The following is a 25,504-nucleotide window of genomic DNA, read 5'->3' as shown; positions in this document are numbered from 1 at the left end:
TACTGTATATCAGGAAAGCAGGCGCCCTGCTGCTCATGGCACTGAGCTTTATTTTATATTCATGTATGACTGCTGGAGAATAGACACCAAGTTATAAAAACATCCCATCTTTTGCCTCAATACATCTTCCAGTTTGTGATATGGAATAATTGGCAGCATTTATCTTTTGAACACTTCAAGTATTACTGTATTCACTTGAAAAATATGAAATGAAAGGCAGAGTTTGCAGCTGGGAGAAGGAAAAGCATTACAGGAATCAGCTTCGCAACCACAAAACTACTTCAAACAGGGAAACTTCATTAATGACAGACTTTCTGACAGGAGGAAAGAGAGGAATGGGATGTCATATGCTAAAAATTGCTAGATAAAATTTATTTTGTAAGTGACAAGAAGAATTTATTGAACCTAGTGGAGAATTTATGGAACAATTTATGAGAAGGTTTAAAACCTTCCCAAATCTTTGCTGCCACGGTTTGTATCACTGTGCTCCTGGACCCTTTATATGCAGCATTTCACCCCCAAGAACTCTGGTATCTGTCCAATCCATCACAAATTCCTGCACCAGGAATTCTGTCCAGGCTTTTTCCTGGATTACCTGCCTGGGACTTGCAAAAGCTGGATTTACACTGCAAGATCTAAACCTGCAGCTCCTTAAGTACAATAATAGGTTCAAAGCAACTTATTTTTGTCTGTGGAAGGAATGATCACAAGACAGCCTGGAATGCAACACGAGGCCTTGGTTCCTTTTTTAACCATCCTCTTAATTCACTCCCAAACAAGAAGGGAACAGGAACACAAGCAAGTCAACAGCAACCCATGAGGAAAGGCTGAGAAAAGTGGGATTGTTCAGCCTGGAGAAGAGAAGGATTTGGGGTGACCTAACAGTGCCTGAAGGAGCCAACAAGAAACATGAGAGGGACAATTTCCAAGGGAGGGAGTGCCAGAATAAGGGGGAATGGATTCCCACTGCCAGAGGGCAGGGAGAGATGGGATATTAGGAAGAAATTCTTCCCTGTGAGGGTGGACAGGCCCTGGCACAGGTGCCCAGAGCAGCTGGGGCTGTTTCTGGATCCCAGCAAGTGCCCAAGGCCAGGCTGGACAGGGCTTGGAGCAGCCTGGGACAGTGGAAGATGTTCTGGCCATGGCAGAGGTGGTACTGGATGAGCTTCAAGGTCCTCCCAACCCATCCCATCCCATCCCATATTCCATGGTTCTGTCTCAGCAGTGGAACATTTCCCCATTTTTCATTTTTCCAGTGAAGAGCACAGGTAGGACACTCATTTTCTCAGTAACTTGATGAAACTGTACTACACACTTCCCCACACCCAATTCAAATGGAAAGAGAAAACGAAAACATTATTTTAAAAGAATCACCATTTCCCCTGCCTGGATTCAAAAGTGCTGCACAGGACCAGGCACCAGCAGTGTTTATACAAGTACATATTTATATAAGTATCCCCACGTTCCATGTATAACATTTATCTATTTCTCACACCCAATCTGAGTGCTGAGCTGGGATTCCTGCTAATGGGATTTCTGAGTAAAGCTGAAATACCATTCCCTGCACCTCATTTGACATGTGCCTATCTGGAGGCAGCACGTCACTGCTCCACTCACCTGACAGCACAACCATCAACACTGGAGTGGAAAAAACCTGCCCTCCCAGCTGACCAATCTGCATTCCAACACACAAAGCATTAAGCCAAGGATGGAGAAATCTACTTTAAAATGTGTTTTTAAATTCGCCTCAGCAATAGTTGTTATCATTTTAGCTAATGCTGGATTAAAAGAAGTGGATACTCGATACACAAATTCTATATACATCGTGATTCCTTCTTGAAATATCTTAAATAATTGATGCAAAATTCAGATTTTAGTCACTCCTGGGTATAAGCAGTGACTGCCCATGACTAAAGAAATTATGACTTTCTTAGGACCCAAATTTTCCCTTTTACACTCACTCCTCAGCGTTCATCTCCTTATCTTTGCTAGAAACTCATCCCTTTTCTCATTACACCCATTTCTTCTTTAACTCCTTTTTAAGAAAAGCACTTCAGGTTTTTCTTTCTGCTTCTTTCATGCCATTTCAAGGCTCACAAACATGATGGCAGAGATCATGAAAAACGCAGCTAACAAAAGACTCAAACGATTCAACATCAAGGCAAAAAGTGAACAAAGTGAGCAAAAAGGAAAAAGACAGGTAGCTTGAGCAGTTTGGGAAGGGAGGCAGGAGTGTTCAGTGTCTTCTAAAACAAGGAACAGACACCACTCATGAAATACAGCTCCAAATTAAAGGCAGCTTTGAAGATGATCCAGAATGGTCAGAGATTATCAAAGCAAGAATTCAGAAAAGAAAAAAAAAATATAACCCTAAACAAAATGCACTTGGTGGACAGTGACATTAAACAAAGCAGAAGATTAAACACACTTCTAAAAAAAAAGGATGGAATTAATTTCACGAAGCCACAAATACAAAAAAGAAAGCAAGAAAACCTTAGAAAGGTTTTAATCAGATTAGCAAGGCTGCTGTCACGGCATTCAGAACGATTTTGTTGGCTGTACCACTTCTGAAGATCAAATCACTGAGTTAGACATGAAAATATTCAGCACTATTTCAATGTTTTGCTGTGTTTTAAAGAGCTCTGACTGCCACATCATTTCCAGCACATGGATTCCAAGGAAATATCTTGTCTGAGAAGTATGAGAGGCATTTAATTTTCCATGCAGGCTCTGGAGATGGGACAGCATGGCAAGGGGCCTGGGAGAAATGAGTGGACAGAAAAACAGGTCTGCTCCGGTGAATTTCACAGGAATCCTGACACTGATTCTCAAATTGGACTAATATCAGAAAACCCTGGGATTTTTGCACTGCTCTGAGGTGTCAGAAAATGGAATTTCCTGGTCTCAAAGGGTGGTTACATCAATACCCTGTGCTTTGGTGCTTAATGGCTCTGTTTTGGACAGAGCACACATCAAGGTTCCCCACCTCAAAATCCTGCAGGGGTGAAGTAAAACCAGAGCTCTCCCAGCATGGGCTGTAGTTCAGTACTATTAGACCCAGTTCTGCAATATTTTGACACAGAAAAACAATTGATTTTCCTCTTAATTAACAGGCACTCAGGTCTGCAAATCCCATTAGCCTTTCCTGGCACAGGAGGTAAAATTCAGGAAGATCCCGAGAATGAAACATTCACCCAATAACTCATCAACAGTTTCCAAAGAAAATGAAGGCAAACCTGAACTGTCTGCGGCCTGAAAGGAAGGGTTTGTTCATTTTATTTGAACCTGGATCCATTAAAAAATTGCAAATGAGTAACCCTTAGGCTCTGGCCAAGGAGATCAATCCCAAAGTCAGCTGCAACCACCACTGCAGCTGTGAAAAACCTCAAAATCTATTATTTTACATTTTAAAAGAGGTCAGATTTTGTCTTGTGCATATATAAAGGATCCTAAACTTCCCTAAAGAGAATTGGGACTGACTCTCAGCAGGTTCTCAGTAATATTCTGGATCACACAGAAACCCAAATGTCCCATTCTACTCCATTAATAAGAACATGCTGTATAATCCATATGGCTCAAAAAGAAACAACCAGTTCAGATTCTTCTTATCCAGTATTCAAAAAAGCTCTCAAAACTACCTGGATTCCTTTCATTAAAGAACATTTTGTAAGGTTTACATATTTTCTTCAATTTTGACATGCTTTTTTTATATTAAGGGGCTGATGATTGCTTTAAGAATACAGCTTGGTCTCTCCACTTGCTCAGAAAAATCCTGAATGGTGCAATTTCCCAGAATTCTGGCTTTTCAAAATGAAAATTTAGGGCTGCTGTTCAACCCTCCCAGGGTCTGACCTTACTCCACTCCTAAACCCTTCCCTTCTGTGCAGAAGTGTGTTTAGTTTTCCAGACTGTGTCACAGTCACAGGATTCCTGCAGACACTGAGCTGCTCACACCTGGATTTTACAGGAGTGCTTTGCAGTCCTGGCCTGCTGCTTTCATCCATCCCACCTTGCATCATTTCCAGGCAATAACCTGATATTCTGAACTGAAATATTGGATATTTTAGTAGCAAACCAGTCATAAAGCATTTAAAGACATTTCAGTGTCACTTAACAAGGAAATATTTAGTCAATCTACTACTATTACAGTAATGCTCAAATTGCCATCTGGAAGACCCAGATTCAAAATTCAGGCTCTGGATCCCAGGCTCAGCTCAGGGAGGCCGAGTTCATTGTAAAGAAGATGCAATTAAGTCTCCAGGGAAAGGCTTCTGCAGGCTGACATTGGCTGTGCAGCACGCAGCACACTCACTGGGCTGGATAAAAATAACATATTGAAATGGCAGCTGCTCAGCAAAGGAAGAGGATTTGAGCAGGGATAAAAATATACCTTAAAAGAAGGGGAGAAAATGGTAAAATGCCTACTCAAAGCATTAAAAGGTAATACTGAGTGCACTGAATCACTGTAAGATTCACCTCTTAACCTCACGCAGAAAATATTATTTATTTCATATAGCAAGACAACCTAAGAACATAATTATTACTGATCTAAACAAATCCAAAGCTAGCACAGCTTAATCACCTCAGACACGAAGAACACACTGTGAATGGATTTTGTTACATTTGGAAGAACTCCTGCTTTTGATTTTATTACAGAATTCCCAGCCTGCTGCTCTGAACATATCATTTAAAGATGGAAATGATGTCCCAGAGACAGCAGGATCCAAACTGTGGCTGATGTCTATTATCATGCCCACACTCTCAGTTGTTTTGATGGGATATTTTACACAGTACCTCTTTCTCTGGCAGTCCATGGCAATATGAAGGGGGTGCTGTTAGTGTCACACACTCAACTCATGCTGAGGCAGGATTAAACCTCTCACAAGATAGCAGTGAGACCTATTAGATCATCCGAATTATTTCCATGCCGTTCTGAGCTTGCTCTCCGCAGTATGTTTTATTACTGTCTTGCCCAGGCTATTTTTAAAGTCTCAAACCCAGAAGCTTTTCCTTTCTGAGAGTATCCAACTTTAGTTCAAAGCACTGCTTGCACTGATTAACCCATTTAAAATGCAAACCGAAAAACTTCTTATGGAGCTGCTGATTTAAATGCAGGTGTTTGAAACAGCAAACAAGATTTGAGCTGACAGCCATAATTTGTCCTATTTAAAGATTTCTATATCCGAGGTTTAAATAAAGATGGGGCAAGAAAAGAGAAAACATGAGACAGGATCTGTGTTAGCAGATGGAAAATAAACACAAAGGGCTCGTGATCACCAGCCCCACTCCAGGCCTGATGGGGAATGTTTTGTCCCAGCAGTTTACAGTTTTTTTCCAGCTGTATCAGTCGGTTTAACTAAAGGTATTTCCTCTCCTTGCAGACCCCACCCTACTCAGGGATGATCTCTGCAGTGTTACCATGGCCCGGCGGATACTGGGTTGAATAAAGATCCATTCCTTAAATACACGACAGGAACTAAGTCAGTGAGTGCTGTGCCAGAGCAGCACAGCCAAATTCAGGCACTGCACACTTCACTGGAAGCAAAGTTCATGTTCTTGCTGAGGAGATCCTTGAAAAATGAGGCTTCACAACAAAGTATTTCACATAGAGTCACTTAAATGTCTCATCTGAGCTTTGAGGCTTTTTTCTGTACAGTTATATAACTGTTAACTGTGAAACAGTGTAATTCACAAGGAACCTAAGCAATTATTCCCAGCTCAGGACATGATTGATATCCCTATGTTTCAATCAGTGTGAGACAAGGCACACAGAACTTCAGAGCAGCCACAGATGACTCTGCAGAGGGGATTAACACTCAGGCTAAAGCAGGAATTAATGCATGCCAGAACTATTTGTATTCTTTGCTGACATACTTATTCCATCACTCTTAAAACATGCTAAGCACTCAAAAAAGGAATAGTTCAACTGCAAAGAACCTTTTCAATGCATTTAAACTAAACATCAAGCTACTTTCAGAAGTACCCCTTGCTTAGCAGCTGACCATAAATACATATGAAGCTGTCTTTGTTAAATTCTGATTTAAAGGGAGATTTTATTTGTCCCGCGGCCATGTCACCCTGGGGCAGATTTCAGAGCTGTAACCTGGTTTGGGAGTGCCTGGCACATGGATAGAAGGTTTTGGGGCAAATCCCAGGTGCTCAGTAAAGGAAGAGCACCTCATTCTTGGTTCTATATACAATGCTGGGGGCATGGGATGTTGCCAGACAGAAAATAAACCAAATAAAAGCTGTTAGTACTTGTTACTAATAAAAGCCTGGTCCCCACTGCATAAGGGGAGGAAGATATTTTGGGGTTTTAATTCACTTGGCATCACTTTTATCCACATCAAGCTCTCCCTGTCATCTCAACAAGCGAGTATTTCATGGTGTTTCTCACCGCACTGAATTTCTGCACAGCACTGGGGACGGGAAACTCGAGCTGCATTTCCAGACCACAGAGAAGGCAACAAACTCAAGTTCTTGCCAGTTTATCAAAGGTTGGTCTTCTGAGCAAGAATCACTATTAAAACAAGTCAGATTTCATTACCACCACAAGCCTTGATATCAAAAGGAATTTACTTGCAGAAACCACAAGAGCAGGTTTGTTTTTTTTTTAGTGGTCTCATGACTGGTAACAAAAGTGAGTGGTTAGATAAGAAGCGTGTGTGAGAATTTGACTACTCCACTCATACAAGTAACCACTGAACTGAAATGGATTACTCATCCTACAGGACATGAACCTACAGCTCTGAGTTTTTGACCATAAGCAGTTTCTATTCAGACAAAATTATGTGCAGACAATACTTTGAATACTTTGTAAGCTGAGGTATTTCCAAAGCAAGATTACCTTTGCCAAAAAAACAAAAGGAAGAAAAAGAGCTAAATCCCAAATGCAAATTACTTCAACCTCTCTTTTCCTTTCCCAACGGTTCCAAAAAGGTAAAAAAAGACAAAATACTCTGTTTTTCTCAAAAGGACATGGATAAACCTCATTCCTTCCCAAGACAGAAAAAACTATGACTTCATTAAGAAAACCCTATTAAGCAAAAAGTTACTTCTTGCTGAGCCGCACAAGATTCCTGAAGTTGATCCAAACCCCTGGCAAGTAACACAACAGGTCAGCCTGTGTTTGTGTTCTGCTCTGGACAAGGACAGACACCCTCAAGTGCTCCTGTGCTGTAACAGCTTCACTCACACAACTGAAAAAAGCCATCAGGTGCACAAGGGAAATTCGCTTTTCCTATCCAAAACTGGAGTCTTATTTTCAATAAGCCACTCTCTCCATTTATTTACTGCAGGAAATAATCTCTGTCTAAATTTACCTTTCAGTGAATCATTTTCAGCCCTCATTATGTCAATTAAGGAGTTCTCCAGTGAGTGCATGTCAAAAGTCCTCGTGCGATCCTGCAAGCAAACACAAACAGAGCCACTGTTAAACACCAGCACCTGAAACACAAAACTTCAATTTTCTTCTGCATAACCACAGCAGAATTAAGCAAAAAGTACATACTGCCAAAGGATAGAAGAGTATTAAAAATTTCCTCTTATAGCAGAATATTAAAAATTATATTATTATTACATATGATCTATAATAACATAATCATAACCAACGAAGTCTAACACCAACTATCTCTCCTTTCTATAAACCAAAGCCATTATTTAACACATGCACAGGTCAGACCTTCTCAACTAAACAAGAAATTCCATATCATACAAATCTGATGTTAGAGAGCAAAGCACAATGTAAAATACCCTGGCATTAATTTAATTGGCAAATTCAGAAGAACTGAAATTTCTTGTAATCTCTCAAATCTTTACAGTGTCATAAAAGATCCCAAAAGGAGTAAAAATCATTCCAATTCCCAATATTATTCACACATCCATGCTTTCTGTGTATTTGTACATTACAACTTGGATAGAATTTTATACAATTACATTAATCCAGCCTGATTTTAATTCTTTTTCTGTCCAAGAAGCTCTCTACCATCAGCACTAAAGATTTTATTTCATTCCTGTTCTAAGGAATCCCCTCTGAACTGAGCTCAAGCAGTGGAAAGTCTCTGTTCAAACAAGAGAAACGTGAGCAATTTAGGACATTTTTGCTCTTGACTCCTTCTCCACAACTCTTGTTATTCCAGCACTGAGTGTGTTTTTTGTCCCTAACACTGGCTGTGAAGCTGAAATTTCTCCAAAGCACACATATCCAGCTTGGAATATTTTTAAAGGCAGTGGTGAGTTATAAAGTGCTTTATTTCAGTGCTGAAGCAGGAGTGATTGTGTGTTGCAAGGGCCATTCCTGATTTCACTGATCTCTCATTCTGCACTACAAATACCTCAGACTATTCCAAGAGCAGGAACTCACCAGCTCCTGATCCATTTCCAAGTTGTAAATTACATTCTGATCACTAAAAAATACCATTTTTCAATCGAATTTCCTGGTATTTTTCCTCTCTTCAGAACAGTTTATTACTGAGAAAGAACAGGCCACGTATTCCAACCCGGATGTGCTGTGTCTCAAATAGCATTAAAAAGGCCAGAGTTTGGAACCAGTTCCTTTATTAAGTCTAGCAAATATCAAATTTGCTATAAAAAGCACAGCACTGCCCTGTCTCCCTACAGGATTGATTTCCTTAGTCATTTCTATTACAAGATAATTGAGGCACCTTAGAGAAAATATCAGGAGCATTTAAATTCTTAAATTTTGTGCTTTTCTTTCACATATTTCCTAGAGTTTCCTGCTTTTCCTAGCAGATTTATTTTATTGGTTTGGTTTAAACATTGCTACGTCTTACCTATTTCAAACTCTAGTTACATTAGAATCCCTTAGCAGGAGTGAGTACAAGCCCTCAGGTTTTGGATCCATTAGGATCCAACAGTTGAGTAATTCAGGAATGGATATTAAAAGGCAACTTGTGCATTTCCAGTCTTCACAAAATGACCAAAATAGCCTAAAACACAGGTGGGAGCATTTGCTGGAAACCTGATGTCCTTCAGCAGCTTCTCCTTCCTGAATTCTTGTGTTAACCTCAAGCCCACCCCATGAACAGCTACAAAGCTCTGATTTCACAAAGTGCAGATCCTCAGTAATTCCAAATCTTTGTGGAATTGTGGCACTTCACATTGCAGTTGTATGAGAGACACAAAGGAAGTGACCTAGGCCAAGCAATTCCCACTTTATTGTGCTGAGCACCTGAGCCTGAAGCAGCTCTTTTCTCTCTAAAATATCTGTGTTATGTTGGCTTGAGCTGTTTTTCTGCAATGCTAATTTTTAATATTGAGAACAGAGAATTTAAACATTTGAAGGGAAAAAAGTGAATAGAACTGGCTGCCTCTTAGGGAAGTGCATTCTCCAATGGAAGCTTTCGGTGCTGAGGAATTTATTTTCCTTTTCTGTCCCTTTTTCAGGGTGATGTCCATAAACTGCAGATCCCACTGCAAACTCTTTAAAACACAACCCTGTACAATGATACAAAAGATTATGGTGATATTCCCACCTGCAGCTATCAGCAATCCCAGAAAAAGGAGGAATGCCTAAAACTTGGGATATATAAGGAAGACTCTGTACATCTGCCAAGTGAAAAGATGTCAGGAATAAATAAGGACCAGCCAAGATGCCAAGGTGGGTCACAGGTTTGCACGGTGCTTATTATTAAAAAGAAAATTCCATTAGTTAAATTGATTATTTGCCCTGACAGGTTGCACACTACTGGAGAAAGTCACCATTGGTAGTTTTGAGAAATTTTTATACAAATTTAAGTCCTTTTTATAGTAAAACTCATTTGAAAACAGCAGGACAGATTTCATCAGTCTTATTTTCCAAGACATTTTACCAGAACCAGATCTGAAATATATCTATTTATTATGCACCTAAAGGAAAAAATAAAGGCTGATGAAGGTCAGTGGGAATGGCCAAACCCCTGAGGAAATGCATAACTCTGCATTTCATCACAGAACATCAAAAATAGCTCCAATAATCAAGATATTGATCACAAATCAGTAACTAAATGTGGGGTTTTCTCAGATACATATTACTTAAGCACATAAACCACACTGAACTTAGGAAAAAAATGTTTTCTTTAAAAGATTTCATGTAGAGAGACTTAATAACAATATGGTGATGGTTTTAATGAAGCAATTCACAAAGTTACAGTGCTTCAGAGCTGGATTGCTACTGTACACTTATTTATTTATAAAGAAAATATACAGGGGTAATGACTACCCTGGACTAAAGCAGAGTATGTACAATTCAGTAACAAAATGTGGCAACCACAGCCTGATATTATTTACCTCGGTTCCAAAAGAACTTGGCTTTACACAAGTTTGTTTAGGGAATCTAAAATGTTGCTTTATCAGAGGGCTCAAGGGCTACACGCTTTTATCCTTGGGAAACAGAACTGAAGCAGAAAAACATCAGGTAAACACGAGGACACAATAAAAAAATGAAAAAAAGAAAACCCAAACAAACAAGACACAAACAAAATTAAACAAACTAAAGCCATGAAAGAACAAAAAAGAAAGAATTAAACCTGCAGTCTTAGCACATGAGTGTGTTTGAAATTTCAGCCAATGTTTCAGAAGACATTCATTAAACATAATTTGGAATAAGCAGCGATGTTTGCACAATGTACAAGAGGTGACAGCCTGCAGATCTGGTGAACAATGAGTTACTGAGTCTGGAAATGTCCTACAATAACCAACCAACCACTTCAGGACTCTACCCTGGCCATCTCTGCCTACAAAATAATTCAATTCTAATCCCTGTTCCAACTTTATTTTTCAAAGTCCAAAGACATTTCATGCCCAAAAGCAAGTCACTTGGTGCTTAACATGTATGATACACACTGGGTCATCTTCCCATGCAAAAGAAATTCCACGTGAATCTTTCCTGCACAGGAAAATCATACTTTGAATTGAAAAATCCCATACATTAATTCTCCTGCATATCAGAAAAATGCACATTTAATTTAACTATTATTTCATTATAGATTCATTATATTTAATCTACACCCACAGCATCACCATCACCTGAATAATTAAGATGCCAGAACCTGAAAGCACTTCCCAGGATGGGCCTCCCAATAAATCCCAATTTGGTAAATCCTATATTGCACCAAAAAATCAAGGTATGAACACTTGCTGGTAATTAAGACTGGGTCTGATCTCTTAAGATTGATCTGAAGTCCAAGGCATCAATAATAATGCACAAGATGTCATTGCATTAAGCAATTTATTGATCAGCATTTATGGAGTAGGTGTAGTTGTAAAATGTGGGCTTGTTTTATACATTGAAATCTTTGTCAAACCAGAACATTTGTGCAAATCAAAAACCTCTCAGCTACATTTGTACCTTAATTACAGCAGGAGAAGCCTGAAACTTTCTGAAACCCTGTTCCCATTTCCCACAGTTCCAATGGCCACGTGTCTCAGGCACATGAGAGGCAGTATCACCATATTTATCATCATAAGTACAAGTTCCACACTTCTCTTTCAACTGCAACAGAAATTTGGACTGGATTATGCTTCTGGGGAAGCTTCTCCTCCTTCCCAGCACCCTGCAAATGCTCTATACCAGCTCCCAGTCCAGTATCCAGTGAATTAAAGGCTTTGAATAAACAGGTTTTTCCTGAAAGGATGTTGCTGTATTCTGCCCAGATCATCTTTTATAGCTTCACCAGGGAACAATAAGAAAGAGCTGGAAAAGCAAAGTGGCACAAAACACAAAGTTTAGTCCAACTTGAACATTTTAAGTGTTAGAAATGACAAACCTTTACTGGAAATGTTTGTAACATGTGTGATTCTATTTTAGCTGCATATTAAGTTCACCATGTATCTTCCAGAATGATTTTCAGTATCTTCCAGAAATGATTTTCCATGATATCGTGTATTCTCACTCTTTGCTGGGCTGCTAAGTATGCAACAATGCAAAATGCTTAATAAGAGTACTCCTTTTAATCTTAGGAAAAAGACAAACATAATTCAAATAGCTTCTTAACAAAAGCTCTCTTTAAACAGAAACCCTGAGGTCAAAAACACACAGGAGGGCCAAAGCCCAAGTATTAACGTCAGTAGTAAGTTTAGAAAACAAGAACAGTGTTAACTTCCACAGCACTTAACTTGTGCATGTCATACCACATTAGAGTGCTGCTAATCCCACAGATCAGAAGCTGTGGGGAACAGCACACAAAACACTAATTACTGCACAGCTGATGGAGTTACAGAAAAATGGGGGAACAGGTTTAAAAACCCAACTTCAAGGATTTGCTCTCTTTTCAAAAGATACCTTGGAATTATTGGGAATAATTGCTGTTGGTAGAACAAAAAATTAAATTCTGCAAAATAAATAAGCTCTTTTTTGTGCAGCCAGCCATCGTGAGTTATGAAAAGGTTCCTCAAACCCAAATATTAAAACAAAGAGGAACGGTAAAGAAATTTATTTGCAAGATCCCTTCAAGAGGAAAGTTTGGCAAACGCATTCAAGAGGCTATTTTTTTAATTCCAGTTCCCTGTGAATTTGTTTAATGCACTTATTAAATCAGGCCATTTCTATGGGCAAACAAATGCTGACGTAGAGGTCGGAATTCAAACACGTTTTGTAATCACGAATGTGTTTTCTCAAACATTCCATATCTGCCTGGGGGAAGAGCAAGGCTCCCTGGCACAGGCCCTGGCTGGATTTGGAAGGGGTTATATACCTGGAAACCAGCCACTGGGGAAGAAAGGAAAAAACATTTTGAACAAGTGGATACAATGAACTGCTCTCATGTACAAAATTCTTTGAAATGGGCAGTTATTTTCGAGCCTGATTCCGGGAAGAAACACAAATTCTTTTAAAGCATTTTTACAGAAAGCTGAGCACTATTGCTTCACTTGCTTGTGCCTTCAGAGAACCATTTAAAAAACATCATCACGCACGGAAGATGAGATCTGGAAAGCTGGAAATGCCTATCAAAGCAAGATTTATGCATTGCATAACAGGCAGGATGTTCCACTCATGAGGAAGTGCAAGTACACAGCCAAAGGAAAGCCAAAACAATCTTGAAGGCAGCGCGGCCGTGAAATGCAATTACTGAGCACCGAGTTTGTCAGTGCTGCTGGGAGAGAAGGACAAGGAATTACTCTTAAAAATCACTAACTTGGTAAGGTGCCACAGTCACAGTGAAAGCATTTTCATATATTAATTCTCAGGGAAGGCTCTGCGAGCCAAAAGACTCCGTTTTTTGCTTTTTAATTTTAATTCAGGAACCATTTTTTCATTTGGAGACCATTTCCTTTTCAAACGAACACACAAAGAACAATGGCTTTTCTCTTTTCAAAAGATCTTTGAAGGGGGGAGCCTGCCCAGTGGCTAAAGCACATCAAAACTTAATTTCATTAACAGATCTGGTTAAGTCTTCTCTGACCTTGATGCCAGTTCCATCCCTGCAAGAGGTTCCTATGGACGTTGTGGTTTGGGAATTGCAGGAGACAGGATTCCAAATGGAAAACACTTAGAGCAGAGAGCACAGGCTTTGCACGCAGCTCTCAGTGCCAAGGCAAGGCATCATCAAATTGCAAGGTTATCAAACTGATCACCACAGTATTTTCCTTTCATCTGCACCATTTGGAGCACCCATTTCATCCCATGGGCAGGGATGTTGGAAGGGAGCACGTCAGTGGCTTATAGGGAAATTATGCAACGCCATCCTCTCCAAAGAGAAAAAGAGCTCTTAACTCCTGGTCACCCCAAGATTTCCATCAAAACACACACAGAATCATGTGTGTCACCAAGCTCTAGAATAGACACAACCTTTGAGGAAAAGAAAAAAGAAAGTGATCCCCCAATATTTGCAATTGCTGGTTTACACTTTGCCTTCTAAAGAAACTCATTTTCACTAGATTGCAGTACCGCTTGTTAATGATTTAAGCAGCAAAACATAAATATTAAATGAAAGGGATTGTTGTATCAAATTACTCCATTATGTTGCTGCAGCAAAGACAGCTTTCAATTATTTCCTAAACAGGAATCTAAGAAGATTCCAGTAACAAAATAGCCTTGTCCAGTACATGATTGCATCAGCAAGGATACTTCAGGGGCAGAGAGAGATGCATCTATATATATATATATATATATATATATATATATATATATATATATATATATATATATATGTAATATTATATATGTAATAAGCTAAATTCTGCTTTGAGTCAGAAATAGAATCAGCATAATCAAGAAAAAAATAAAACTACATCAAAGGTCAAATTTCACATCATTTGTTTCCAGTGATTCAAAAATTCACTGTGCTTTCAGGGCTCAGCTGAAGTGACCAAAGCAGCTAAAGATTTTATACAAAAGGAAAAAAAAGTTGTAATAAGCGGTTGTCCAAGATGGCTTCAAAATTAATCAGCATCTTTCTAGGGCTGCAGTGCTGAAGTCCTGCTCTGCTGCCCTGCCCTTTTCCTCACAGAAGTGATAGTAGCAGACTGGAAAGCACTTCACTCCACACTTTCCTTTTCTTGGCATGAAGGAGTGTCAGACTCGGTCTTGACATGTACAGCCTCATCAGAGTGTTTATGTAAACAGACACCAACATGCTACACCAAAATGATTTCTTTACCATGATCAAACTACGTGTGTCTGCTATTCTGTGGCTGGAACACCATCCAGAAGTCAAGGTTGACTTTGCCAGTTTCCTGAAATTTCCTTGATGCCAATCCAAGCACATTGCTCTGCCTGTGTATATATTTGGGGCTTACACACAGCAGCAAGGACACCCTTGATCTCATTCTGTCACTCTCAACATCAGCTACGTGTCAGGGTACAGAGTGAATCAAACCGTGAGCCAAGGCTCGCTGCAGTGAGGCTGAAAAAAGACCAGCTCCAGCTGGGTCCCTTTTTTTAATGGTTCCACTGGATAAATTGGGTATGCTGGACACAGCTTCATTATATTCATTACAAATCCTGACATTAAAATCAATTATTACTCTGCATTCTAAATTTGGAAGGGCTCTACCTGATACTGAACCAGTCAGTAGCACTGCAGTGGAAAAAATGGGCTCTGAAGGAAAGTTATTGCCAGCAGCTGCTGTGCTGTCAGCAGGGCCTGCACACCACCAAAAACCTGCAGTTTGCAAAGAACCCAACTATCCCCAAACCCACAAAGTCACCGTTAATTGTATTTCTGTCTCTTTACATCATGAGACACATTGCACAGTTTGTATCTTTGAAATTGTATTTAAGTAGGTCACCCCGGTTCTTGCAGCATGGCAAGAAATACTGCAATCACGTTGAGAATTTTACTTTTGCCCTCATTTGAAGAGCTTGAAAAACAACCCTGGAAATTTAAAAGAACTCTTGGGTCTTTTAATTCACCCTAAAGGAGTTTACAAAAGGCGCACACACACATAAAAGCTGGGTTTAACTGGTGGTCAGATGAAAAGAAGGGGACTTCTGATTTAATTCCTACTGCAAATTAGGTTCAACATTATACAGTTCTTTTCAAATTCATAACAAGTCAGCCCAGAAGGAGAGGCTGAGCTGCCAGACAACCTGCCTCCTGCCAGGAGAAGGCCACAGCAAAATACAGGAGACCACCAACTGATCTCATCCACATCTATTTTTAGTGCTGATTTAATGGCCTGTAACCAAAAGTTGTTGCCATTCCTGAGGAGAACAAACTGCACTGATTACCATTATTTGTAAAAAGCAAAGTTTCCCCCAAAAATGCTACAAAAATTATGTTGCACTGCCAGCCCATGTGATACTGTAAAACCAAACATGATCATTCTATACTTTTTTTCTCAGATGTGGTACATTGCTGCATACTTTAAAAGGCCTCAGATCTCTCATACTCCACCAGGCACTTTTTTTTTTTCCTTTTTCTTCTTTGTTGAAATACTTGTCAGTGAATTTCTTCATTGGCTATTTCTGTCTGTGTGTATTAAGCTGAAGCAAAGTGGCCAATACAGATGGCTGGTGGGCAATAGATATTTATGACCATCACTGTTAAAAAAACCCCCCATGAATCACAGCTTGGAGGATCATTCCCACTATGACATTTCGAGTTAGCCATATGGTTTTTTTCAGTTGCAAGCACAGAAATCCCACAACCAGGGCTATTTTAATGCTCTTTGGGGAGGGTTGGCTTTTTTTTTTCTTATGGATACAACAGAGTGCGCTCACCTGAAAAGGAAAAATGTTGTCAGCTCTGTTCAAGCTGTCGTCCATCCAGGATTTGGGAGCGAAGGCCGAGCTGGGTCGTGCATACTTCTGCAGCTGGATATGATTACTTGCAAAATTCTTCTTTAGGGGCGAGATGGAGTTCAAGGGGGTGATGCCTCCGTTCAGTCCCCGGCGGTGGTCTCGGCCCTGGGACCCTCCCCAGCCGCCGTATCCGCCGCCGCCGGGGCTCCAGGAGGACGGGGTGGGCGATGGGCTTTGGTAGCTGCTCCACGGAGAAGGTGGCTTGTTAAGATTATTGGCCAAATGAGGCAACTGATTAAAAGCAGCATTTCTGTGTGTGAATGGAGGTGGGTGAGGACTTGCAGGAGACCTCCTCTGTTGCTGATGCTGATTGTGATGATGCTGGAAATGGGGGTGATGAGGATGGTGCTGAGAGAGGGGTCCGATCTGGGGGGAAAAGCTACCACCAAAGCCAGGGCTGACGTGATGTGGAAAATTCTGAAACAGCAGAGCACCATTATTAGCTGAGGCAGTAGGGACCCCTCCCTGGTGGAAAAAACTTGCATCTTCATTGATTATTGTAGAAGAAGAAGGAGCAATAGCTGCAGACCAGTTACTAAAACCAGTCAGAGAAGATGCGGTGGATGTCAAGGGCTGTGTCGAAGTACCGAGCCCCGAAGCCTCCTGGTAATCAAATCCTGTTAAAACCGGCGATTCTATTCTTATTTTCTCCTTTCCATTGCCGTTCTCTGAAGAATTATCGGCCTGGTTTTCTTCAGTTTTAGCTTTCTCGGGTTCGGAGAGCATGCCTGCTTCCTGACTTTGACCAGGGGAAAGCTGCTGTTTTTCTAGGGACTCTTGCTTTTCCTGTTGCTGAGTTTTAGATTTTTCTGACCCCAGAATCTCATCCTGAATATTATGGGCAGCTGGAGCAGGAAAAAGCCAAGCTGACCCAGCACTACTGCCATTGGCAGCTGTGTTATTATTTATAAAAGCAGCGGGGCTGGGGGTTGCATTTTGATGATGGTGTGGAGGCTGCAGATGTGGATGAAATCTGACTGGAAAAGCTGACTTATTTCCAGTGTTGTTTTGCACTAACACTCCGAACCCGTAATCCCCCATTTATTATATTTAGGGTTTGAATCCTCCCTGTAGGAACAAGTTGATGTTTAGTGTTTAGCTTGTCCTCTTGTGAGGCAAGATTAGCAAGTATTCTGGTTTTTGCTAGATATTCCAGTGTCTCCCTCCACGCTATTTGTTTGAGATTTGGATAAAGATGTTTTGCTTTTTTTTTTTTTCTTTTTTTTGCAAAAGATAGATCTCTTCAACTATTTCAATGTGTCAATTTGTGTCCGTTTCCTTCCTTTGGCCAGGAGGAAGGGAAAAATAAATCTTTGGTTCACAAAATAAGAGGTTTCCTTTTTCTAAAGGAAATGCACAGCAATGAGAGAATAAGCTTCTGGGAAATAAGAATAAAGAGATTCTAACTATCCTGTTTTTTTCCTCCTCAGCAGCCTTGACTCGCCCATAAATGAGTTAAGAGGGGAGGAAAAAAAAAATACAATGACGTCTGGTCCCTCAACCCCTTGGCAGCAAAAAATAGATTTAAATCTGGAATAATTTAATACATCTCTATAATCTAATATATATTTGTGTCCTGTTCAAAAAGAGTCTTTGCTGTGGACAAGGGAAAAATTTACCTCAGGATCTCAGCATTCAGAAGGGTGAAATGGGGGAGTGAGTTGCAGAAGAGGCTTTATCCCGTGCTGCTGGGTTTAACCTATTATATTTAGCAATAATATACACCGTGTGTGTGCGTGTGTGGTTGTTTAAAGGGGTAAGATCTTATCTCAGGAAATCAGTATTCTCTGTGTGTTGGGTGGGGAGTGAGTTGTGCAGGAGAAGGGTGGATTCTTGATGCTGCTCCTTCTGGGCTGGGTTTCTGAGCTCGCCAGACTCGCTTCTTATTTATGATCCAGTATTTGCGTGTCCTTCATATGAGTCCTGGCTGTCCGAGGAGGAAGGTTTTCATCTCAGAAATCAGCGTTCACCGTTCGGGAAAGGGAAGGGAGGGGACAGCGAGTTGTGCAGGAGGAAGGGGAAGGAGGTTTTTTCTCGCTCTCTGCTGCCGGGAGGGTGTTTTGTGGTGCGGGGCTCGCCTCCTTCCCCGGGAATCGCGGCTCCCGCAGCCCAGCGAGCCCCCGGAACGCGCTCCCTCCTCAGGCACTCGGCATCCAGCGGGGCCGGGCTGTGGGTGCCCCGCGCGTCCCCCGCCCTCGCTCGAGCCGGGCAAGGCAGGAGGGGTTTTACCTCAGCAGCGCAGCAGCCTCCGGCAGGGAGGGGAAGGCGCGGCCGGCCGGGCTCCTCTCTCCCCCATGGAAGGTGTTTAAGCGGCTCTCCCGGGTCGCCCGGCGGGGTCGGGGCAGGCTCTGGCTCGGGGCGCAGCGCTCGGGGCTCCGGCGGCTGCTCGGGGCGCTCCCTGCCCTGCGGCGGCTCGGCTGGGCTGCGGCCGGGCCGTGCCCCTCATGTACCGGCCGCACCGGGGGGGTCTCCGCGGGCTCGATGCTGCGGGGAGCTGGAAGGACGAGGCGATCGACAGCTCTCGGTAGCCGGCGACGTGTCCCCGGCGCGCAGCCCCCGCTGCCGCCGCCTCGTTTTGCGTCTTTTTCCGTGTGTTTTTTCTGCCGCCTTCCCCGCCCCCCACCCCCCCGGCGGCCGCCGCAGCCGGTACCTCGCTGGTCCCCGCGCGGCCGCTGCCCAGCCCGTGCCGCCCGGACCGAGCGGCCGCACCAAATGACAACCAGCTGGCGGGGGCCGCGCGGCGCTTCCGGGGCGGTGGCGGCCGCGCCCCCGGCCCGCCCCCGGCACCGGCTCCGGCTCCGCCCGGCGCCGCTCCGCCATCTTTGGTGCGGGCAGGGACTCCCGGCCGGGGCGGCCACCTCGGGGCTGGGCGCGCACCGCCCGCGGCGCCGCCGCCATCTTAGGTGTGGGCGGGAGGTCAGGCGGATGCCGGCGGCGCCGCCATCTTGGAGTGAGGAGCGCGGCGCCCGCCATGTTTGTGCAGGGCAGGGCGTCACCTGTCACTGTCAGTGCCCGGTGTCACAGCCAGCCGCCGCGCTCCGCAGCGACATTAAACAGCTTCTCATTCCACCCCTGCCATGGCAGGGACACCTTCCGCTATCCCAGGTTGCTCCAAGCCCCGTCCAGCCTGGCCTTGGGCACCTCCAGGGATGGGGCCTCTCCACCCTCACAGGGCAATCTGTGCCAGGCCTCCCCACCCTCACAGCAAAAAATTTCTTCCATACATGCAACCTAAGTAGTCCAAGGGCAAGCATCAAAAAGTCTGGCTACTGCAGATCTGGTTTATACACGACTTCATTTTGGGGATGGATGCTGTTTTTTGCACACCGACAGATTACAACACGCAAATGAAAATAAAGTTTGAAAATTAATATCAAAATATAGTGACATTAAAAAAACTATATGTAGGTACACCATTAGAAAAATCAAGTTTAAAAGAAAAGATACAGAGACCTTTCCTCAAAAGTTTTCTCTTAGTAGAGGGCTGTCCTTGACTTGCTCCAAGACTCCTCAGACACATAACTGTAATTTGGATCATACTTTTACCAAACCAAGTATTTCCCAACAATTTTATTAAATAAACTTTCTTCTTTGCAGTCACAGACACCTTGTTTCTATGTGTGAAAACCACCTTGTTTACATATGGTGAAAACATCATTGTGAAAATGTAATTACTGGGTTATAATTTCTCTTTCTGTTTACTGTTTGCAACTTCTGTGAGCCCGTTTGATACTGAGCATTATTTTATTTTGTATTTTTCTAGTCATAATGTTGTTTTCATCGTCATACAGTTGAGGGTTAACAGGCACTTCTGTCAGGACGCCACGGACCTGGCTCCAGCAGCAGATTGCTGTTCCATGAATAGTTTGGGAAAGTCTGAGTAGATGGCCTTAATTTAATTTCAGGCACACCCTTGCAATGCATTAGGGTAGATGCAGATGGACTGGAGTGATACAAGCAGAATTTCTAAAATCTGACTTTAATACTGTAATCACTTTTGCCTGACAAACATCATTTGCTGAAACCACGGGAGGCTCCTCAACGGCCGGTGCTGGGATGGTTCAGCTGCCCAGCAGGATTTGTGGCTATTTATTCAACCTCTTTGAGAACAAAATGCCTGACCGATATGCAGGGATTGCAGGCATTAGTTACCAAGCAGAAGAAATTCCTGAAGAAAGTCAGGATTGTCTATAAATAAGTGGATTTAACTATCTGTGAGAAAATTCTCACTTTGATGGCTGGATGATGTAAAGAGAGTCTCAAAGAATACAAAGGATGGCAGTGTCACAGAATCACAGATGGTTTGTGTTGGAAGAAGCCTTAAAGATCATCCAGTTCCAACCTCTACCATGGCAGGGATATCTTCCACTAGACCACGTTGCTCCAGTGTTTTAAATCACTCAAGCCATAAGCACAAATCCCTGTAGAGCCAAATTAACCCCTTTATCACACTGATTTTGCCATAGCTTATGCCATGACCTAACTTTTGGACAAAATTTGAAACGTAAGATTCAAATAATTAGAAAAACTTTACCACAACAGTAAATATTCAAGATTTTTGAAATGGGAAGGAAAGGGGAGAGCTCTCTCAGTAGCATTTGTTCACACACAATGGTGCAATTCATGCCCAGGTTTGCTGCCACATCCACCAAATCGGTCCCTGCAGCTCAGTCCTGATGTACCCAACACTTTTCACCTGAAAGAGGTTTCTGTTTGAATGACACTTGAAGTACTTTAAGTCATCACGCTACCTTTTGCTAATCACCATCAGCATCTAATGGATTCATTTCTGGAAGCACTTTAGCTCCTCTGGGTTCCTTGGAGGAGAGGATTCCTCTGGCCACTCCAGCTGCCATCATTAGGCAGCTTTAGCTGACGGCTGCCAATGGCTCTGTGCTCTACCCAGGCTCCCCCCAGCATCAATCTCCAGGATCACAAACCCCTTAACAACCTCTTCACTGCGAGACTAAACCACAAGTGGGAACATATTGCTCTCCTCTGAGGATTAGATTTCTTAGCCTGCTTTTATTCTGCCAGTCTCACTGTGAATGTCACATAGTAAGTGCTTGACCGTGACTCAGGTCACAGGAAAAACTGAGCGTGGCTGAACTGGTGTAGAGAAATCCGTGTGCTTGCTTTTGCTCAGTTAGGAACAACCTCGAGGTCTGTGGTTTGCTCGGCCTTTCAGTGCCCCACACCCTTTAAAACACAGCAAAGGGCAACAGCTTCAGTTTTATCAGGTGTGCTCAAAAGGCCACGTGCCTCGCAAGAGGTGGAATTTCTACTGATAATTTAGTAGAATAAGCTCACAGATAAACTGAACCTGAAAGGGAGTGGGATCCCCAGGAAGCAGCTCTCCAGCTCAGTCACACAGCTCATCCTGGCAGAGCAGATGTGCCATTTGTGATACGCTCCCAGTGTTATCAAATCAAGGTCCCATTGAGCAAAGAAGTGAAAGGACTTGCAGAGCTGAGAAGGAACTCCTTGTGAAAATGCCTTGCCAGCAACCCTCTCTTTTTAAAATCAAAGCACTGCCAGCTCTCAGGCATCTGCTGGTTGCAGCTGTCACGGTGTCATCCGGAGGGAAAGGTGAGCCCTCGGTGACTCAACACCCGAACGTCAAACACTGACACTGCTCACGCTGCAGAAACATCAGATTGCTGCATCTATTTCACACTGTTGATGGGGAAACAGAGAATTCAAGTCTCATTTAAATCATCTTCTGCCTTAGAAGAAAAGGAGCAGAAAGAGGATAAGAATCTCTTTTCTAAGGGCAAAATTATCAGCTGTTTCTTATGTCTCAAAAAAGCGTAACTGATGTTTTCTTTAATGTCAAAAGACCTATTAGGATGTTCAGATCTCCAGTTTTACACTAAACATTGTTGCTGTATCTTGTCCACCCAACAGCATATTAACACATTTTAGTAAATCAAATTTAAAGTCAAAATTAACCCTATACTTACAGCACAGGGATTTTAGGAAGTGTGCAGTGGCATATATCAAAATTCAGAGGGATCATTTATGGGGTTGTTAGTCACTCAGATGTTCCTCCACATTTCCTTTAGGTCTGATGTATCAAAGAAGACACAGGACTTGCTCACATTCAATGGTAATAAAAGCAGCCAACAGACCTGAAAAGCTGCATCAACATTTTATCCTAAACAATTGCTCCAGGAAGGCTGAGCTAAAAACCCCAGGCAAGTTGTCAGTAGCTAATATTAGCCTACACATACGGAAATTTTTTAATTCCAGAGCAATTTCCAAAGACTGCAGAAAATGTTCTCTAGACTGCAGAGAAAATCCAACAGTTCATTTTTGTGCTGATGCAGCTGCAACTGCTGTTTGCTAGATACTATCTCAGCTTGGTCGTTGCAATATCAAAGTATGATTTTATAAACCTTTTAACTCTTGTGTAAAGCACATTATACATGCTAATGGCTTCATTTGGCTAAGCTAGCTTCGTCATTTTGCTGCAGCTGGGTGAAGGTACTATATATTGATATACCCTCATATGTTAAGCAACCCTTTAATGGAATACATTGCCTTGGAGTCTTTATTTTTTATGAAAAAAATCCTTATCACTGCCCAGAGAACTATTTTGTGTGCAGTAATTATGTAATATTAATGAACAGTATTACATACAACTATTTTCTAGTCTTATTCTTTGTATGGCATGTACTTTAGAATGACCTGACACTGCAAAAAATGCCTCTAGCTTCCATGGCTCATGTAAAATACAATAAATACATAAATAATTGAGAAGAGGAAATAGGTAAGGTTGCAAAGGCTGTGGTGTTCTTACCACTGCACTTCTAAATCTGTCGATGTGACCTTTGCAAATGCGCTTTTCTTCTTTCATTTAAGGATAACGCTTCCTTGAGCTGGACAAAAAAAAATAAATTCCACACAGGCACAGAGTTTTAAATTTAAAAACTCACTTTGTAATCTTATTCCTGAAATTGTAAAAGGAAAGAAGCACCCAGGGGATGAGCCAGGATAGTCCAGGGACACCACCAGAGGCACCTGGAGAGCAATGGCCTGGCCAGCTGGTGAATTCCCTGGGACAGAAGCTGTTTATCCCATGGAGACTAAGCTTCCCAATCTCTTGGGGTTTGGAAGTTTTTTTTTTCCCCCACTTCTCAAATAAATAACTGCTTATTTAATTCCTCTTAATAAAGGAGGAATACGGGGCTGTGTCAGGGGCCCATTAGTCAGGGCTTGCAAAGTACGCTGGTGCCGTTTTTTACTGCAACTCGGTGACACCTTCATTTCTCAAAGTAAGATTTCATAGCCTGCTCATTTACAAAGTGGGCTAGTGCCTTTGGGTATTTGGGAAGGGCAAAAAGACAAATTGAAAAAGCATCAAATCATTTAATTTCAAAGTGCATTAAGCGCACGCCTTCCAATTTTCTGACTAAAACGTTGGTTGGCTTTTTCCAAAGAGGTTTATATTCAGGGCACAGAAATAGTTTGTGGATTTTAGATTCCTGAAATACTTAACAATGTTATTCAGGGGGAAAAAAACACAGGCTTCTTGTCCTAAAAAACCCAGATTCACGTGCAAAGTGTTAATGAACCCAAGTGACAGCTTAAGAATAAAAATAGCATAACCAACCCTCTCTTCCCCCTGCAAATGGTAGCTAATCAAACATTTTCTAGAACAGAATTTCTGACTGGTATGGGATATAATAATAAAACAAAACAAACATAAAGGACAATATTAGGAGTCCAATTCAGAGAGACCAAAATGAAGTTGGCCTTGTTTTCCACCTGGGAGCCACAGTACCTCCAGCCCCTGGATCTCTTGGCTCCTTTTGGAGCATTGCTTGCTGGAATCTGTAGTCTCCAGGCTGCATCTCCATTATTAAACAGGAGAGCAGTGGTAATCTGCTCCATTTGAGGCAAATTAAGTGCAGCTCTTTGGCTCCTGGCACATTCCCAACGCGGCCCTGAGATGAGCATAATTCCACAAAATCCGTAAGATTCAGGGCCCATGACTGCCACTGTTCCCCCTCCTCTTGCCTTGCAGGTAATGGGAAGTCCTTTGGTGGGGTCCTTGAAGGGGAGAAAGATATTCTGGATGACTTTAATGAATATTTGGTTTCTGTGTGGTGAGGGAACCAGTTCAGGAGAGACTTCCAGTTTTCCCTTGGAGTTCCTTACCTGATGGGTTTCATGTCACATTTCTGCTGGCGAGGGAAGGGGAGGATGTTGCATATTCAGTGTTCCCCTCCTTGTGCCTTGCAGGGGGAACAGGGTGTGTTTCTTCAGAATAGAATGAACTCGTGCTTTCCAATTTTTCCCCACGTTAAGAAATAGGTCCTGTCTCATTACTGGTGACAGCACATATTGGTAGGTCATAGAGCAAAGGGAGAGCCTTGCGTAGAACAGCTGGGGCCCAGAGCCAGAAATCTCATTAAAGTAAGCTGCTGCTATTTCCAGCCTGTAATAGAGCTTTGGAGCTTGATTATATTCAGTGAAAGCAGGTCATTACAAACACACTGCTTTTTGCATATTATCTAAATTGAAATAATAATATGTTCTCTCCTTTCATGTGCTATATTGATAAATCCCAACTTATGAATGAAACATGTTGATTAGTTAGTTAAAAATAATTAGTTCCGTATTATGCCTCCAAGTTTAAGGCTTGATTAGTGCAAACAAATAACTTTTCTTGATAATAAGTCATTTACAGAGTATTCTCTTAAGTGGAGCACACAGGCATAAAAATAATCTGCAGCAGTAAATTGTGTTATTTGTTCACTCTTTTCTCTTTGACTTCAAATGTAACAGTACTTTTAGAACTTGAGACACACAATATCTATAGGCAGATTCTGATCTCAACAGCAACTGCTGCAATGCTACTCTGGCTTTATTTGATGGAGGTGGCAGAGCTCCAGTTAAGAATGTGACCCATAAATGTTCTTTGATTCAGCCTTCCTGGCCATGTAGCCCCAAAAGAAGAACAATTATTTTTTCCAGTGACTGAGAATAACTTGCATTTAAATATTCTGATATTTGCATCAGAAGTGAGCTAATGACTGGGTTTCCTGAGCAGTGGAAGTTCTTTTGAAGGAAAACAAAACCCTCTATTTTTTTTAGTTGTCAGTTTGCTGCAGCCAGCACTATTTAACAATGTTCATAAAGCTTGAACCTCTTCCTGAATATGAACATTTTCCTGAACCAAGGCTTAGGGTCATCATAAAGTAATTTATTTTTTTTAGCTCCCCATAGGGCTTGTCTCATATAGGCCAAAGATGG

The 25,504-nt window shown here is 42.0% G+C and overlaps 1 protein-coding gene across 2 annotated transcripts in view; it reads right to left on the bottom strand.

Annotated features, from left to right (window-relative positions):
- Positions 1-18,856, bottom strand: part of CPEB4 (cytoplasmic polyadenylation element binding protein 4) — a 37,318-nt gene extending 18,462 nt beyond the window's left edge. The window contains exons 1-2 of one of the 2 annotated variants that reach the window (XM_023935806.2): positions 16,163-18,856; positions 7,323-7,404 (exon numbers count right to left, since the gene is read on the bottom strand). In XM_023935806.2, the coding sequence (XP_023791574.1) occupies positions 7,323-7,404; positions 16,163-17,284 (1,204 nt within the window). In that variant the 5' untranslated portion in view covers positions 17,285-18,856. The remainder of the gene's footprint in view (positions 1-7,322; positions 7,405-16,162) is intronic. The other variant, XM_023935805.2, reaches the window with a different exon arrangement.
- Positions 18,857-25,504: the final 6,648 nt, after the last annotated feature.

Source organism: Cyanistes caeruleus, chromosome 15 (genome assembly GCF_971803275.1).
Source record: "Cyanistes caeruleus chromosome 15, bCyaCae1.hap1.1, whole genome shotgun sequence".
NCBI classification, from domain to species: domain Eukaryota; kingdom Metazoa; phylum Chordata; class Aves; order Passeriformes; family Paridae; genus Cyanistes; species Cyanistes caeruleus.
The sequence above is the reverse complement of the archived record's forward strand: the minus strand, read 5'-3'. Positions and strand labels throughout refer to the sequence as shown.